General features: G+C 36.6%; 1 protein-coding gene across 15 annotated transcripts in view; it reads right to left on the bottom strand.

Annotated features, from left to right (window-relative positions):
• ARHGAP12 (Rho GTPase activating protein 12) overlaps nt 1-14,822 on the bottom strand; it is a 102,655-nt gene that overhangs the window by 8,009 nt on the left and 79,824 nt on the right. For 9 of the 15 annotated variants that reach the window (XM_069778079.1, XM_069778091.1, XM_069778090.1 and 6 more), the window contains 7 exons: nt 14,547-14,608; nt 12,844-12,925; nt 10,683-10,805; nt 5,753-5,857; nt 5,309-5,407; nt 2,616-2,718; nt 1,469-1,588 (listed from right to left, as the gene is read on the bottom strand). In XM_069778079.1, the coding sequence (XP_069634180.1) occupies nt 1,469-1,588; nt 2,616-2,718; nt 5,309-5,407; nt 5,753-5,857; nt 10,683-10,805; nt 12,844-12,925; nt 14,547-14,608 (694 nt within the window). The remainder of the gene's footprint in view (nt 1-1,468; nt 1,589-2,615; nt 2,719-5,308; nt 5,408-5,752; nt 5,858-10,682; nt 10,806-12,843; nt 12,926-14,546; nt 14,609-14,822) is intronic. The other 6 variants (XM_069778088.1, XM_069778084.1, XM_069778085.1 and 3 more) reach the window with 4 other exon arrangements.

Consider the following 14,822-nt stretch of genomic DNA (forward strand, 5'->3'; position numbering starts at 1 on the left):
TGCCTCAAACTTTAATAATTTCCACGTATACAGGAATCATATTTTTTCCTCTCATCTTAAAGTAACTTCTGTAATTTTGTTTTTCCATGTAACAAAACTTTAGCACAGTTGCTTCTCTGCTTAGTGCATGCTGTTTCAAGTGGGGGTTTTTTCTAGAACTTTTCATTATTTTTTCTGCTTACAGTGGGTTTGCCAAGTTTTCTGTTTACTAAGCTTGTTCTGTAGCAGCCACAAAAGTACACTGGGCTTTTAAATAAAAGCTTCAGTATTTTTCGTTCATACAGTAAATATAAAACTGTACAGCACAGATCCAACTTTTAAAATTTACACCATGCTTTTAAATAAAAACAAACTCTTCATTCCTTAACATCTTTATTAAAAATCCAATCATCAGCACGCATGTGTACAAATTAAACTTGGCTTAGCATTCACTGTTGCTAATGTCAGAAGTTATGTCACTGAGTCATGACATGAATACTAAGCCGTAAAGCAGAGCAAAACGTCAAAGTCTGGGAATAATGCTTCCTTCTCCCAAACAAAAATTCTGTAATTTACAGTTAAATTATATTTGCAGATACACAAATATATCAAATGCCACATGCAACAGAAGCACACCTGTTAAAGTATGTAGGTAGGCAAATCACAGTAGGATTTGGTCTGATGTTTGCCTACCCATATGCTATTTTGACCCTAGTAGAGCACCAACTACAAATCCTGCTAAAGCATACAAATAAATAAATAAATGAAGTTTTACAGTGAGTACCAAGTCAATAATTTACACAAACACATTAACTTGAAGCTGTGCAAATACTGTTCTCTCTAAGCTTCTACAAGTGTGACAAATGGAAATCAATTCTTTCATAAGTTTGATTCAAGAATATCTGTAAGACTCATTGTTTGTGAAACAATTAAAAAAATGTATACATTCAAAAAAGGTTAGGAAAAAAAGATGTTTAAGTTAAGATTCCATTAGCCTCATCCTGGTTTGCCTAAACACTTAATTTCTTATGAAATGGCACATGATTGTCTGGTTCCACTTAGACTAAAACACCCTAGTGAAACAGATGAGCACATGCATTCAGCTTTGTACCTAAAGGACTTTTCTTTCCCTTGTATGCACAAACAATTATCAGCCATCTGAAGTTTCCAGCTCAGAACAGCAGACCAAATGGACTCTCTAGCCAAGAAGCACTCCAAGTCCAAACAGGCTCCTGGACTCTCAATTTTCACTGCAGTTTTGCCAGTAATGAGCTGAATGAGAGGACATCCTCCATGAAGTTTAGTGGCTAGTAGCAGTGCTCAGAAGAATGACAATCAATTACCAGTTCCACTATACATCCAAGACTTTTGTTAAACCAGCTATCACACATCTTTTACTCTAAAACTAGACCACTTTAACCCTACTTTACACATGAACTACTAAATTCAGCTTTTCAAATTATTTCCTTTGTTAAAAAGGTTCATTTACCCTTAATGTATCCTTTTTCACGGACAGCTTGTAACGTAGGGCGCCGTGTAAGAAACTTCTTGAGCTTCGTTTTGGTCTTTTTCTGATCTGTGGTATCTATATTGCTAGGTGCTTTCACTGCTGAAAAGACAAATGCATTTGGCATGAATATCCACAGAACCAACACAGCATTTATCTGCTAATAAACGAACATTAAAAAAAATTAAGCTCAAAAGCACATTAAAAACCTATCCGAATCTGCAATGCATCCACATATTTTTCCTTACCTTTTTGGAACTCCTTGTAAATGACATCCATTTTTCAAACTACTAAGAGACAACCCAGTCACAAAAATCTTAAAAAACCAAGTATTGCCTGTGAAACTAACTAAATGGTAGCTTAGATATGGAATTGATGTGGAATTTAAAAAAATATACCTATGTTTCAAAACCTGTCCTGCCTTTCATTAACTATTTTGAAAGAAATAAATACTTTCCTGCAAATTACATGTAAGGCCTGCAAGTAAAAGACAATAAATAGTCTTCCTGATTAATATCTTTCTGTGCATGGGAAGAAATTTCTGTGGCTAACAGAAATTTAGCTCTAAAATTCTGAAGGTGTAATTAAAACTGTTTAGTTTCTCTAAATGGGCCAATATAACATCATTAGCAACTTAGTGAAATTGCAGTTTAAGTTAATGCAAATATTTACAGATGCTGTACCACAGACAAAAACCAAGTAAAACAATTCTAATCAGTTTTGAACACATGAAAGGACAAAAGAATTCTTATTCAAAACCATTTATAAAAGTCAGAGAAAACAAATGTCTAATTACTTCTGTGCATTTGACAATACCTTGAAAATAATCCATCTCACCACTGCCTAGTTTCTCCTATTTTTCATGTGTCACACAGCAGGAGCTAAAGACATCTGGTACTTTTTTTCTTTTTTTTTTTTTTTTTTAAGTATGATTAATAAAACATGGAAGAAAAATCTACTAACTGGCACCAAGATGTAGAATGAACTATACAAAAGCCTGTTTCCAAACTTGAATAGTTTCATTTCTAGCTGTCTTTTTGAATTCTTCTCTATTTACTTATAATACTGATGATGCAAAAAATAAGAATTGGCATTGCTAAAATCAATTAATGGAAAATTTTCAACTTACAACGAAGTTTCTTAGAGTCTTTATTCTCTTTCTCTTTGTCTTGTTTTTCCACCCCAGGGGAATCTGGTACATCATCTTCTAATGCTTCATCAGACTCTACTACCTATTAGATTTAAGAAGATACAGTGATCAATTTGACAACTCATAGAATATAGCATGAACAAACACATTTCCTGTAGACAGTTCTACAATATATATTTTTTTTCCCTATAATAATATTCAGTTGGTTCTTTCCTGAACTCTAGATGCTCCAAGTATCTTCAGAGATGATACCATTCTCACTGTCAGAGTGAATAACTTTGAGAAACACTATTTGATCACAAGACCCAATAAAGAAAGTTTTGCTGGACATTGAACAAAGTAAAACCAGCCTTTCATGAAAACACTTCATTACATCAACCAACAGAAGTGTTGGTTGTTGGGTTTCGTGAGTTTTGTTTTTTTAAATCCAGTAGACAAACATCAGCTATTTCATGGTCTGCTACAGAAGCACCCGCTTGATAGAGCCTAAAAAACAGTTCTAGAGCATTTACCCTACTTCTGAGCTCTGTAATTAAAATTTTCTTAATAGAAAACAGAACCACCAGTTGGAAAATTTCACCACTGTCAAAACATACACTGAATTCACTCTGAAAAAGTAAATATACCAGCACCTAAAATTCTTGCCCTGTGTTATTGTGCTCTTAGCATATTCTCATTAAACACAGTCAATTGAAAACGTAGATCATGTTGTAGCTGTGGAGGCAGATACCGGAGTCTGGTAAACTGCCCACCTGCAGCCTCATACCTATGCTACACCCACGACTGCAGACATATCAGAAAATAGGAAAAGAAACTTCCTCTGGTCTCAGTGCAACATACTCCCTTCCAAACCACATATTTCCAGCTTCACTTCTACTGAAGTGAACTTGACTTCTACGCAGTTACAAAAATCTGACTGTAAAGTGTCTTTTGTTACAAGGAAAGACATTTTAAAAATAAGGCAAAATTGTGCACTCCAGAGCACTGAATGAGCAGAAGCACGACTTCACCAACTAAGTTGCACTTTAACTTGAAGGGTAGATGTTAAACACCCTCATTCCTTGTGGCCTTTCAAAAGCTTTGATAGCCTTTTTACACATCAAAGATCAATATATTCAACTGCCCAATTAATGTCCCCACTAAGGATCCCTCTGCCACTGAGACCATTTAGACAGTGCTCTCTTCAAGAGGCCTCAAAGCTTTTTAGGATTGATAAGTTTTAAAACCATTAACTGCTTTGGGAAAAAAAAAAAAATCACCTGCAATCTAGTTTGTATTATGGAACAAGTCTAATCTAGTAACTTGGAAATCTCTGTACATAAAAAAGAGCAGCCACATCCTTCGCAGATAGCTATTCCTCTTGTACGGCATATTGCCACAATACCAGCATGAAGGAGCAAAGAGACCAGAATCTCATTTGTACCTTCTTTTGAGGAAGATTTTGTCACACTAGAACTAGCGCCTGTCCTGGGAAAGAGATTCACAGCTACTACTACCATAAAGTTCCCAAAATTAAAAGTTTGCTTCAGACCCGATGGATTTTTGTACCCAAAGGTTCAGTGCTCCAAATTATCGGGTAGTTTAATAACCTACTTTAACTTTTCCCTTGGAATCTTAGGTGTCTCAGCTCCCAGCAGTAATACATCACCATTTCCTCCTGAGCGATGATAAACTCTCCCTATTCCACCACCCACTTCCTCAACCTAACACATAATACCTCGCTCTCATCTCAGCATGTCTCAGCCTTTCCATCTTCCTTTATATTTAAGCAGGGAAGAAGTGGCCTCAGTTGCATTACATGGGGCAAACAGGAGATGGGTATCGCCAAGTGACTGCCTTGCCTGGTTATTAAGAGTCATGACATTTTCAAACCAGGAGAGAGAGCAGAAGATTAGGACCCTAAACCACGAGCACTCAGGAAGAAATTAAACCATTTGTATTAGCCTGCTGTGTTTGTGCAGAAAACACCCATATGTGGAAAACGCTATTAGAGCTAGGAGAAATGAAGGCCACTGACTGACATCAAAAGCAACATAAATGCAGCTTATGGGTAGCAGCCAGGCCTGTAACTATAAAAATTAAGAACACGTGAAGTCAACTTGATAGGAGAGGAGTATTTTCTCCAAGATCTCCTCCAACTTCTTCTGAATTCAAAGAAGGTAAACCTTGTTTGGCAATATCAAGAGGAAATGCTTGATCACTTTTCTGTGATTAAATAGTTGGCATTATGCTGTCTGGTAAGAAGAGATAATACAGTATTTTGCCAGGGCTTTTAATTGGTACTTTAGTACAGCCTTAAGTGAATAGCAGTATCAAATGCTGATTAATGTATGTCATGAAGCACTCCCTTGGCTGTCCTCCCCCCTTTACTCCCTCTCTATCGGAACCTTTTAGGTCACCGAGACAGAAAAAATATTTGGCCACAGAAGGAAGCTCATTTCTGAGCTGGAGGTCAGCCCACATCTCCTGGTTCTTAATCCAGTGGACCATCCTTATTCCTTTGCAACTATTAATTATATTTCACATGTCACCAGCAGGAACTGCCATATACTCAACCTCCTGCCCACAATCAGGAAATGAAGATGTATGTGAAGCACTAGGAGTCGTTGCATCAATTATTTTACTAAATAACATTACCTTAAAAACAGAGCATTCACAATTCAAACACATACCTGATTGTTGATGGTATAGTTAAGAACTTTATACCATTCGTTAATAAAGCTGTCATTATCAGATTGAATTAAGAGCTCAGTTCCTTGGCGGGTTTTTAGCTTTAAAGAAATAAAAACAGATATCATCAGAATTGATAAACACACTGGAATTTAAAAGTGAAATTACCTAAATCTAATTAAACTTCTCCCTGGCATAACTTTTAGATAATATATAGCCACTCAAGAACACTTACTAATGAAAACAGTAAATAACAGTCTGCTTAAAATTTAAAAGCATATCCCATACAGACATATTAAAAATGGGCATTTCTTGCAGGTACTAAGATATATCTACATTTGAGCAGTAAGAAATGTAAAAAACTCAAAGTTTTTATTTTAAGTTTAGAGAAAATTTCTTAAGTCATTAAATTACCTATAATTCTGCACTTAAATAAAATAATTCACCTCAATAACATTCTTTTTGCTGGATTTGTCCTTTGAGGCCCAGTCAATCAACGCCCCTTTGAGATCCACTGTAAATTCTGGCTTAGACTGATTGACACCAAACTTCTGGAAAAAAAGGAACAATGATGACAAACTTAAAAACAAACAAACTCCTAACAGGTACACAGTCTTGCAATCCTCTAAATATAACACACATTATTTAAAGTCTATACAACTTAACCCAAATACAGTACTTTGCCACAAATCAACAGGCATGATACCAGGAAAACAAAACCCAAACAAAAACCACACACAAAACACCCTTTAAGAATGACTATTAAAAGCTGCTCAGCTTAAAGCCCTTAAAATTCCATAACTTCAAATGCCAACCAGATTCCAGCTGAGCTTTTTTTCCTATCACAAATGGTAGAATTCCACACAACATTTGATTGTAGCTTGATTTTAGTAAAGATTGTCCCAAGCTTTAAACAAAACTGGCTAATAAGTAATTGAACAACAACAAAAAAAACCCCACACCAACCCCCCCCCCCCAAACCACCACATGCTGTCAGTTAATCAACAGTTGTATATAAAACCAAAAATCAAACCAGAAATAGTAGTTTTGCTAGATAGGAATCACATCCCTCCTGTACTGAAAGAGCACTTTCAGTTTTCACATTTTCATGAGAGATATATAAATATAGATACATATATATTTCCAACAATGCTTTTCACATCATTTTATATTTTTCTGTAGTGCTTCTATTGCAATACTAGAGTATATACTAGCAAGTAAACAGAACTCAATTTCACTATCTACTAAACAAACAGCAAATAATTGAAGTGATAAAAAAAAGGCATTTAACCCACAAGTAACCCTGCAAACAATTTGGAGGAAAACATCAGGGAGCTATTTTTACCTACTACTTTTACATTTATACTAGGTATCACAATTTTTTAAAATAAAGTACTTTTACTGGGGTTTCAACCTACACCACATAGCTTTGAAATATCATTCCTCAAGGAAACCAGTTCAGTGACCCATACAAACAAAGAGCTCTAATTGTGAATAAAGTAAGTAAAACACGGAACACGGAAAGCTGCAAGTCACTTGGTTGTAGCACAGAAATTAAATGCTGTAGAGTTCTAGAGGAACCTTGCAGCATCTGATCCATCAGAAAGGTTCTTTTCTATTTCTTTAAAAAGTCTTTGATGTGCGAATGCTGTTTGTGTGACAGCTCTGGGGGACATAAGCCCCAAGACGAGCTCCTTGCTGCAAACACAAGTTTCCAGCCTGTACAAGAACAGCCATATCCAAGGGGAGAAAAAACAGTACAGAAAACACAACTAATCTGCTGCTTCTGATTAAATTCCCAGCATGGATGTTAATTAATGCTAATCATGTTTTAGAAAGGCTGTTTACCACTGGAAAATCTCCCTGCCTCGAGTCCTAAGGGCAATTAAGTGTTGAATAGAAAGTAGCATCTTAACTTCTTTATTTTGCCTGTGAAATATCAGAATAGGGGAATATTTCTAATTTACCGAATGCCAATTAGCACTTGGGAAAAAAACCACCAACAACAAAAAAACCCCTTCTGCTTTCTAATTTAATTCTTAGATACATCCAAGAACATTTCTTATTAATTACAGTAGAGGTTTTGAGAGGGGCCCAGCTCAGCAGTGGAGTCCACAGGAACAATCTCTGGGCCATCATGGCTCTTGCAGTTATGGGCAGCTACGCAGCAGCTGCCTATTTAAAGAGAGATTCACATAACTGCTCCACATACAATGAAAGCGTCCCAGCCACACAATTCCTGACAGCCTAGATCAACCTTGCTCTGTGCTGGGGGTAGAAATCAATTTATAGAGTTTGGCACTGGAGAGAGCAGGAGACTTGTGCCAAAGTCCTCTGCAGGATTGGGGGGAATTTGTTAAAAACACTGCCCAGATGATGCTGAGGAGCACAGGAGATGACCTGCTGCGGGTGAAATCAACAAACAACAACCAAAAAAAAAAAAAAAAATGTAAGTGACTGCTGTTTTGACCAAAAGGAAAGCCCTCTAATACATCACCTTGCTGAACTCCCCACCTGACAGCCTGCAGTACTACCTCAAAACACCTTTGCACTCTACCCATCTTCTTGACCTGACTCCCTTCAGCATTTCAGAGAAGCACAGAACAACCTGAAAACTAGAAGCTAAATTTCTCAGAGGGGAAAAAAAGAAGTCCTCCCCCACTCATTCACACAAGCAGTGCCCAAACTGCTGTGTGAGATCCAAGGATGGGGAAACCTATCCAAATAATCCAGCCTCTCTGCAAAGCTCCTCTGACATACCAACATATTACATACTCATCACAAACTTTATTTCTAAATTCAAGGAAATTTTAAGTTTACCAAGGCTCTCCTATGAGCTTTCCTGTCAAGGTTCTTTTCTGCTCCTGGGTGTATGAAAACAAGATGCCAACAGCCATTTCCCTCCTTGAAAGCTTCCAGGATCAAATCCTGTATGAGGCTGCTCAGACGCCTGCATACAAGGGTTAGCTAAAGGCAATTGAACTCTCCTGAAGCAAGCATGTTCTGTTGAGAGCAGTAAAAAGAAAACCTTTCTCTTTAGCATCTGCTGCCACCTAAACAAAGTCTGCTTTCTCAAAACAGTGTGCTACCAAGTCAGCACTAGTAGGGTTAAATTCCACCCTTACCGAGCAGCACCTTTTTCTTACTGGATTTCTCTTTTGAGCCATCTGGGAAGTTTGGAAAGGGCAGCAGTGCAAGACAAAGAGGGAGAGGTCTATACATGGTGCTGCCAGCTGTCCTAGATATGAAGCTGTCCTAGAGTCGCTTTCTAGGAAAAAAAAGCGTAGTGATGAGATGTGCTTATGGTAGTTATATGGCAGAAATAACTTCCACTTTTTGGAAAGAAGGGGACAGGGGTGCCATAGACAGAGTAGATGTTGTGTAGTTTAAGGACTGCCTTGATGTGTGCTGACACTAATAAATAGAAGTGCTTTTCAGTCTTTTCAGGAGTTTTTTCCAACTCCTGGAAGCCTCCACAGGACAAGCCACACAGTCTGTACTGTGATATATTCCAGCATTCTTTGGAAACAGAACTGGGTGTTATTTGTGGGAAGACTTTGGATGTACAAATGACATCTGCCATTCTCATAATTCTGTTTCTAATCAGAGTTGGGTAGAACGTTTTAATTTCAAGTCCTCCTCACCCGCAGACAGACTGCGGAAATAGAGCTGAGGAGACAGATGCTCCTTTGTGGCTGGTAGGGAAGCTTCAGAACTTACAGCTTTAACAAAAAAAGAAAAATATAAAAGATATTCTTTATTATCATAGCAAAATGATGGAAGTTTTTTGAAACCAGACTGATAGTTGTGTTTGCCTTCCAAATAGTTTTCATGATAATCATCTGAGCCCCCGTAGAATCAGCTGTGCAATACTAATGAACTATAGTAATATACATACAACATCCTTGGCTATAAACAGTGGTATAACACAGTAAACAAGAGTTTGCCAGATGAACCTTGAAGAGCATTTATTTCCTTGATGCTGGAGAAGTTTACCACCACTGTACTTGACACTGAGGACGTGTGCCTATTATAGAAGGCTGACAGATGAATCCTTCCAAGCAGTCATCAGTTGCTGTATTTTTTGAAGCCCCATTGCTAAAATTTGGCAATGGCTATTACAACCCATTCACGCCAAAAGTTGAGACACACCATCTTCCAACAGTTGAAAATTTAAAATTTCTGTGAAAAGACTCGTTAAAAACTCCAGATTTCCTTATAGAAAGTAATATTTTAAAGGATACCAAACTGTGTACAAATTATCTGTTCCAGGCTTCCACATACATAGCAATGAATTTGACAAAGAAAAAGCATAATTTGCTTCATTTTTAGCACAAGGTTAACTGACCAAGCCTACAGTTAGTCCCCATGACAGGGGGAAAAAAAAAAATTAAAGGACTGGTCATCAAAACGGTCATTCTAGAAGTCTCAGGAATCTTAAATGATCTCAAAATACATAGCTCTCTTGCCACTCTTCAGGAAATACAAGTCAAGATACCAAAATAGTTTTAAACACCACTGACACTTTCAAATTGTCAAGAAGTCAAATTATTGAAACATTGCTTTTAATGTCGTCAGCATATGATTTTTTCCATGAAAGCTTTAGTTTGATAAGAGTGCTGAGAAAGCAATATTAAAAACCAATTATACAACCCATCAAGCCTGTTTGTTTCTTCTAACACTAGTATCATTAAAAATTCCTCCTCATCCACCTTGAGCAACAAGCTACCATATCAGCTACCAACATTTTATCAGTTTCTCATAAGCAGCGCTTCTATGCTTGACATCTACACTTCAAAACATGTCTAACTACAGATGCATAAATTATATATGGAGTCCTACAAATTTCCATCAGCTTTCTGTATGTGGCATATAGCCAGAACATCCTTGATCTCTTTTCCTTTCAGCTTTTTATGCATAACATTTACATTTTGGGGGTATTCCAATTATAGCTAGAATTAACAAATAACATGTACATCATTGTATCAAAGGCATCATAGGCACCTTACAAACATTCTAAATTAGTTATGTTAGAAAGAATTAGACATAAAATATCTGTTAAGAAACTGACCACCATATCATGCTGTTTATTAGTCAAGACACTACTGCTTCAAACAGTAGGCAAATTTGGGATTATAATTCTGGCACTCATGAACCAGATACTCTTTCTAGTTCCTTCCATTAGAACAATTACAGGATTATTGCAATCACTTGTGTTAATTCACATCTTGGATGACTTTCAGAAAACAGCAAACAGGATACACAAGGTGTTATATGAAGTGACAAAACTTAAATCTTGGGAAAATTCAGATTTACTTTCAAGATTAGTGGTAAATAGCCTTACAGCGACAAGAGGCATGCAACAAGAACACATACAGTGATAGCTGAAACTTGGTCAGAGTTTACATAGGTGACAGCAGGTCGACGACTGAGAGCATTTTTCCAAGAAGAAAGCAGCGAGAGCAAGAGCTCAGGAATTGAGCCCCCTTGGCAAAATGACTTGATGAGAAAAAGGAAGAAAAGTGATGAAGTCACAAAACAATGCACCAAAAAAAAATATGGTTATATCAATCACTAGACAAATGCTAAACAAATGTTCTTCTCCCAAGATGAAGAAGAAATGTAATTCTCATTTTATGTCAAACTGTTAAGACTTAACTTCACCTTATTAAAATACTGACACAGATCAAAGTTTGAGAAGGGAGGTGGAATTTCTAATGCCCCCCCCCAAAATTTCCTACACAGAAAGCAAAAAGAGTGTGTGCTGAATATTTAATTACATATTTACAAAGCCAACCGCACATATGCAGGTATACAACACAAAGTCCTTGAAAGAGCTTCTCTCTCAATATTTCCAGCTTCACTGTATTCTGTTCATACTGTTGATATTTATTTTGCTGACCTTACTCCAATACTTGACAGTACACATACCCAAGAGTGTCACAGAAATATTATCACTATGATACTTTTGCTCCACTTAAATTTCAAAAGCATTTATGCCTTTTTTTTTTCCTAATGACTGTATTTGGAAAGTGTAACATAACTTACACTAGTATCCCTAAGCAATAAGCAGAGTTGCATGATTACCTTTTATGGAAAATTCATTTAGACACACATTCATTCATAACAGTATCATACATTCATAAACAGTATCTTAGTTTAGCACTGTGTCTTTTAACGATATCACTGTATAGATAAAATAATGTGGGTTTTGAACTACAGCTACATTTGGAGCATTAGTAGCTGTAATTGAGATTTTGGAACTTGATTAGTTACTCAGGCGAAATGTTATACTTTCCAGACATGCATATTTATACCTGTAAAACTAAAGTACTTTTTGGACCCTTTACTATAAAAGTAAGTTGCAGGAGTCACCAAGTTCAATTCCTACCAGACAGCATAATTTACCTTATCTCATGCCTTTAATTTCTATTCTTTTTCCTTCCCTTCTCTTTTCCTTCTGCTTGACCAACTTGCCCAACTTCACTCTTTCCATTCTCTTCTACCCTAAATGTTATTTATCCATCCTCACCCATTTTTTTCCAACCACCCCTTCTACAGCAACAGAAGGGCAAAAAGGATGATGTTTACAGCTCTGAAATGAACTTAATGTTTTAGAATAGTCAATACCAATTCACTACCCAAAAAGAAGCACAGCAGGAGAAAGTGAGCCAAGTAGAAAGATCAGCAAAGAGAAGCAAGATAGCATATATGTGTAAGATGCAATTTTGCTGGAATTTGCATGATAATACACTGGAATAACAAATACTGAATCTGACCTCTCTTTAGTTATTATAGGAGATCCACAGAGTTTAATGTCAGATCTCCAAAAGTACGTAAGCAAGCTGTAGATAAAGAACCATTTCTATACATATTAATGTAGGAATGCAGCTGGATAAATATAGCCAATTTAATTATAGTACTAATAAATTAGAGGTGATATAAAAATTGAATAATCTTCATTATCTTCAGTGTGATGTTTCTCTTTAGGTCTTCATCAGACATCAAAATAGATACAAATATTTGTCATGCACTATGCAGATTTAAAACAAAATATGGAATCCAGAAAGGCAAAGACTAAATAAGACAACAATACTACATTATTCAAATAGTCCAACACAACAAGCCAAGTTTCAGACTATTTTCTTTATTACATGTATAACATTCAAAATTACCTGAAGTTTATGAAAAAAATAACCAAGAATGGTAAAACAAACAAACTGTTTAGACAAACGCATTAGTAAAGAACACAAAAATATTTGGCCTGGAACAAAAATTTCAAGCTTACAGGGCACCTGAATACCTCTTTATCAGTTTCTTACTTATCACATATAAAAATAAGAAAGTAGAACTGGTTTTCTTCTCATTCTACATCATAATTGTTACATTAAACTACCCTCCTGCTAACTTACACACATTTATCTTTCCTAAATTATGCATGCATATCAGTATTTAAGCCCTACAAATAAGAAGGCTTTAATATATTGTGCTTTGTGATTAACACTTATATGAGGGTGGGGGTTGTTCCTGAGCTTACCCAGCCAGTTCCACTTCCTTGGGTTTTAGTGAACAGCAGTGATGAACCTTGTAACACTGCCCACGATGACATCCAATTCTTTCTGTAAATATTTGTAAACAAACATAGGATAAATTGACTTTGAAAGTAGATATTTAAGCTGTCGATCATTGTTGCCCAGCTGACCCGTATGTTAATATACTTAACTATATATATGGTCATTAGTGCCATCAGTAAGTCTTAATTGCTATCATATTTGTAGAAGGGAACATATGTTAACAGTCCCAGCCTGACCATCAAAGACTAAATCAAAGAGAGCTAATTAGTAGTGAAAGCAGTTCACCAGGAGAAACACCATACAATTATAATTTCAAAGGGGTTAATCTGGAACACTCAGCCTACAGTTTACTTAGTAGATTATGTCAAAATACTGCATAATTCTGAAACTGATTAATCACATCTAACTGGGATGCAAGCATCCCACGTTTATGTGATAAACTCATTTATATTGGCAATAAAATATTTGCTACACATCTAAAAAATGCAGAAAAAGAACAAATTAGTTGTTCCAGCTGTCTATTTGCTTTTATGCCTGGGTACCCATCTTCCTGAGGTTAAAAAAAATAAAAGCCTGACAAGCCCTGACAATCTATTCCCATTGCTCAAACATGAATTATTATTCAACAGCTCTTAAAGTGATAGGATGGCCACGTTGCATCTTCCTGTACAGTAATCCAAATCAATGACTCCAACAGATGCAACATAAATGGTGACAGTATATTGTGCCAGTAGCAGCTTACATGAGCCACCGTCCACTCTTTCCTACCAAGCTCTTAGGAACAGCTCTAAGGAATCAAAGTGGGGGTCATACACGCTGCCAAGCTGCACTGTACTAGGTCAGGGTGGCTCTGGAATATCAGCTGGGTGCTGACTATTTAATCTTGAGGAAAAGCATGCTTCATATATCAAAAATCTGGGAAACACTGAGCTAGATATAACACAGTATTAGACCTAAAAGATTAAATTTTAAAAAGTTTAAAAAAAGTAAAAAGTAAACCTAAATTAAATCTGAGGATGTGCCACACTTACGCAGTATTTAACACTGACTCTTAGCAAAACACCAGAAATGTAAGTTAGACAGCATTACTTGATTATACATTATGATTTATAATGTAAATGCCTGCCTGTGAGGCAGAAAAAAAAGTTGGAAATGAGGTCATTCGTCTCCTCCAGGGAGACCAACATTGGGTGATACATTCTGCTTCAAACCCTTCACAAGCAGAGTGAAAGAAGAATTAGGGAGCACATGACATGTACCCTCCTTGGAAATTAAAGGAGATGAAGTGAAAGTCTGAAAGCCCCTCCTACACCAATTCTATCCAAGGAACAAGACAGGCTATAACCTATACAGGTTTTCTCTTAAACAAATACATCAATCCCATTTTTAAAAGCTGTCTCTCATCAGTACACTTCCATGAAATCACTGCCCTGTGTGGAGCCCTGGCATACACGAGCCTCTGGCTCTCTGAAGTCCGTTATCTTTAGCACACTGGGAGAAGCACATACTTTGGGATAAGGAAATGCTGTGTCCTACAGGAAAACCTCTCAGGCAAAATCGGACAGAAAGTAAGAAATTGCAACACCCAGTATGCTATCCCAATATAAAAGTCAGATACCTTACACAGACGCTTATGCACATGTACTTCTAGAAGTCCAAGACTTACCGAACTTTTTTCCCATTTTCTGTAATTTTTGTCACATTCAACAGCCCATACTTCTCTTGACCCTGTAAGATAGAGCAAGACAGAACAAATATAAAAGAAAATCTGCTTCTATTGCCATCACAGCACTGAATTCAATCCCCCAAATAATCCATTTCTGGCAATCAGTCATCTTTCCCCATGTTATAACTTCAAGAAACTGTCTTAAGTATATTTAAATAAGCAGAGATCAACAAAATCAAAATTCTTCTGGGAAAGTACTCATTACCATTCAGAGGG

This window comes from Haliaeetus albicilla, chromosome 2 (assembly GCF_947461875.1).
Source record: "Haliaeetus albicilla chromosome 2, bHalAlb1.1, whole genome shotgun sequence".
Classification (NCBI taxonomy): Eukaryota; Metazoa; Chordata; class Aves; order Accipitriformes; family Accipitridae; genus Haliaeetus; species Haliaeetus albicilla.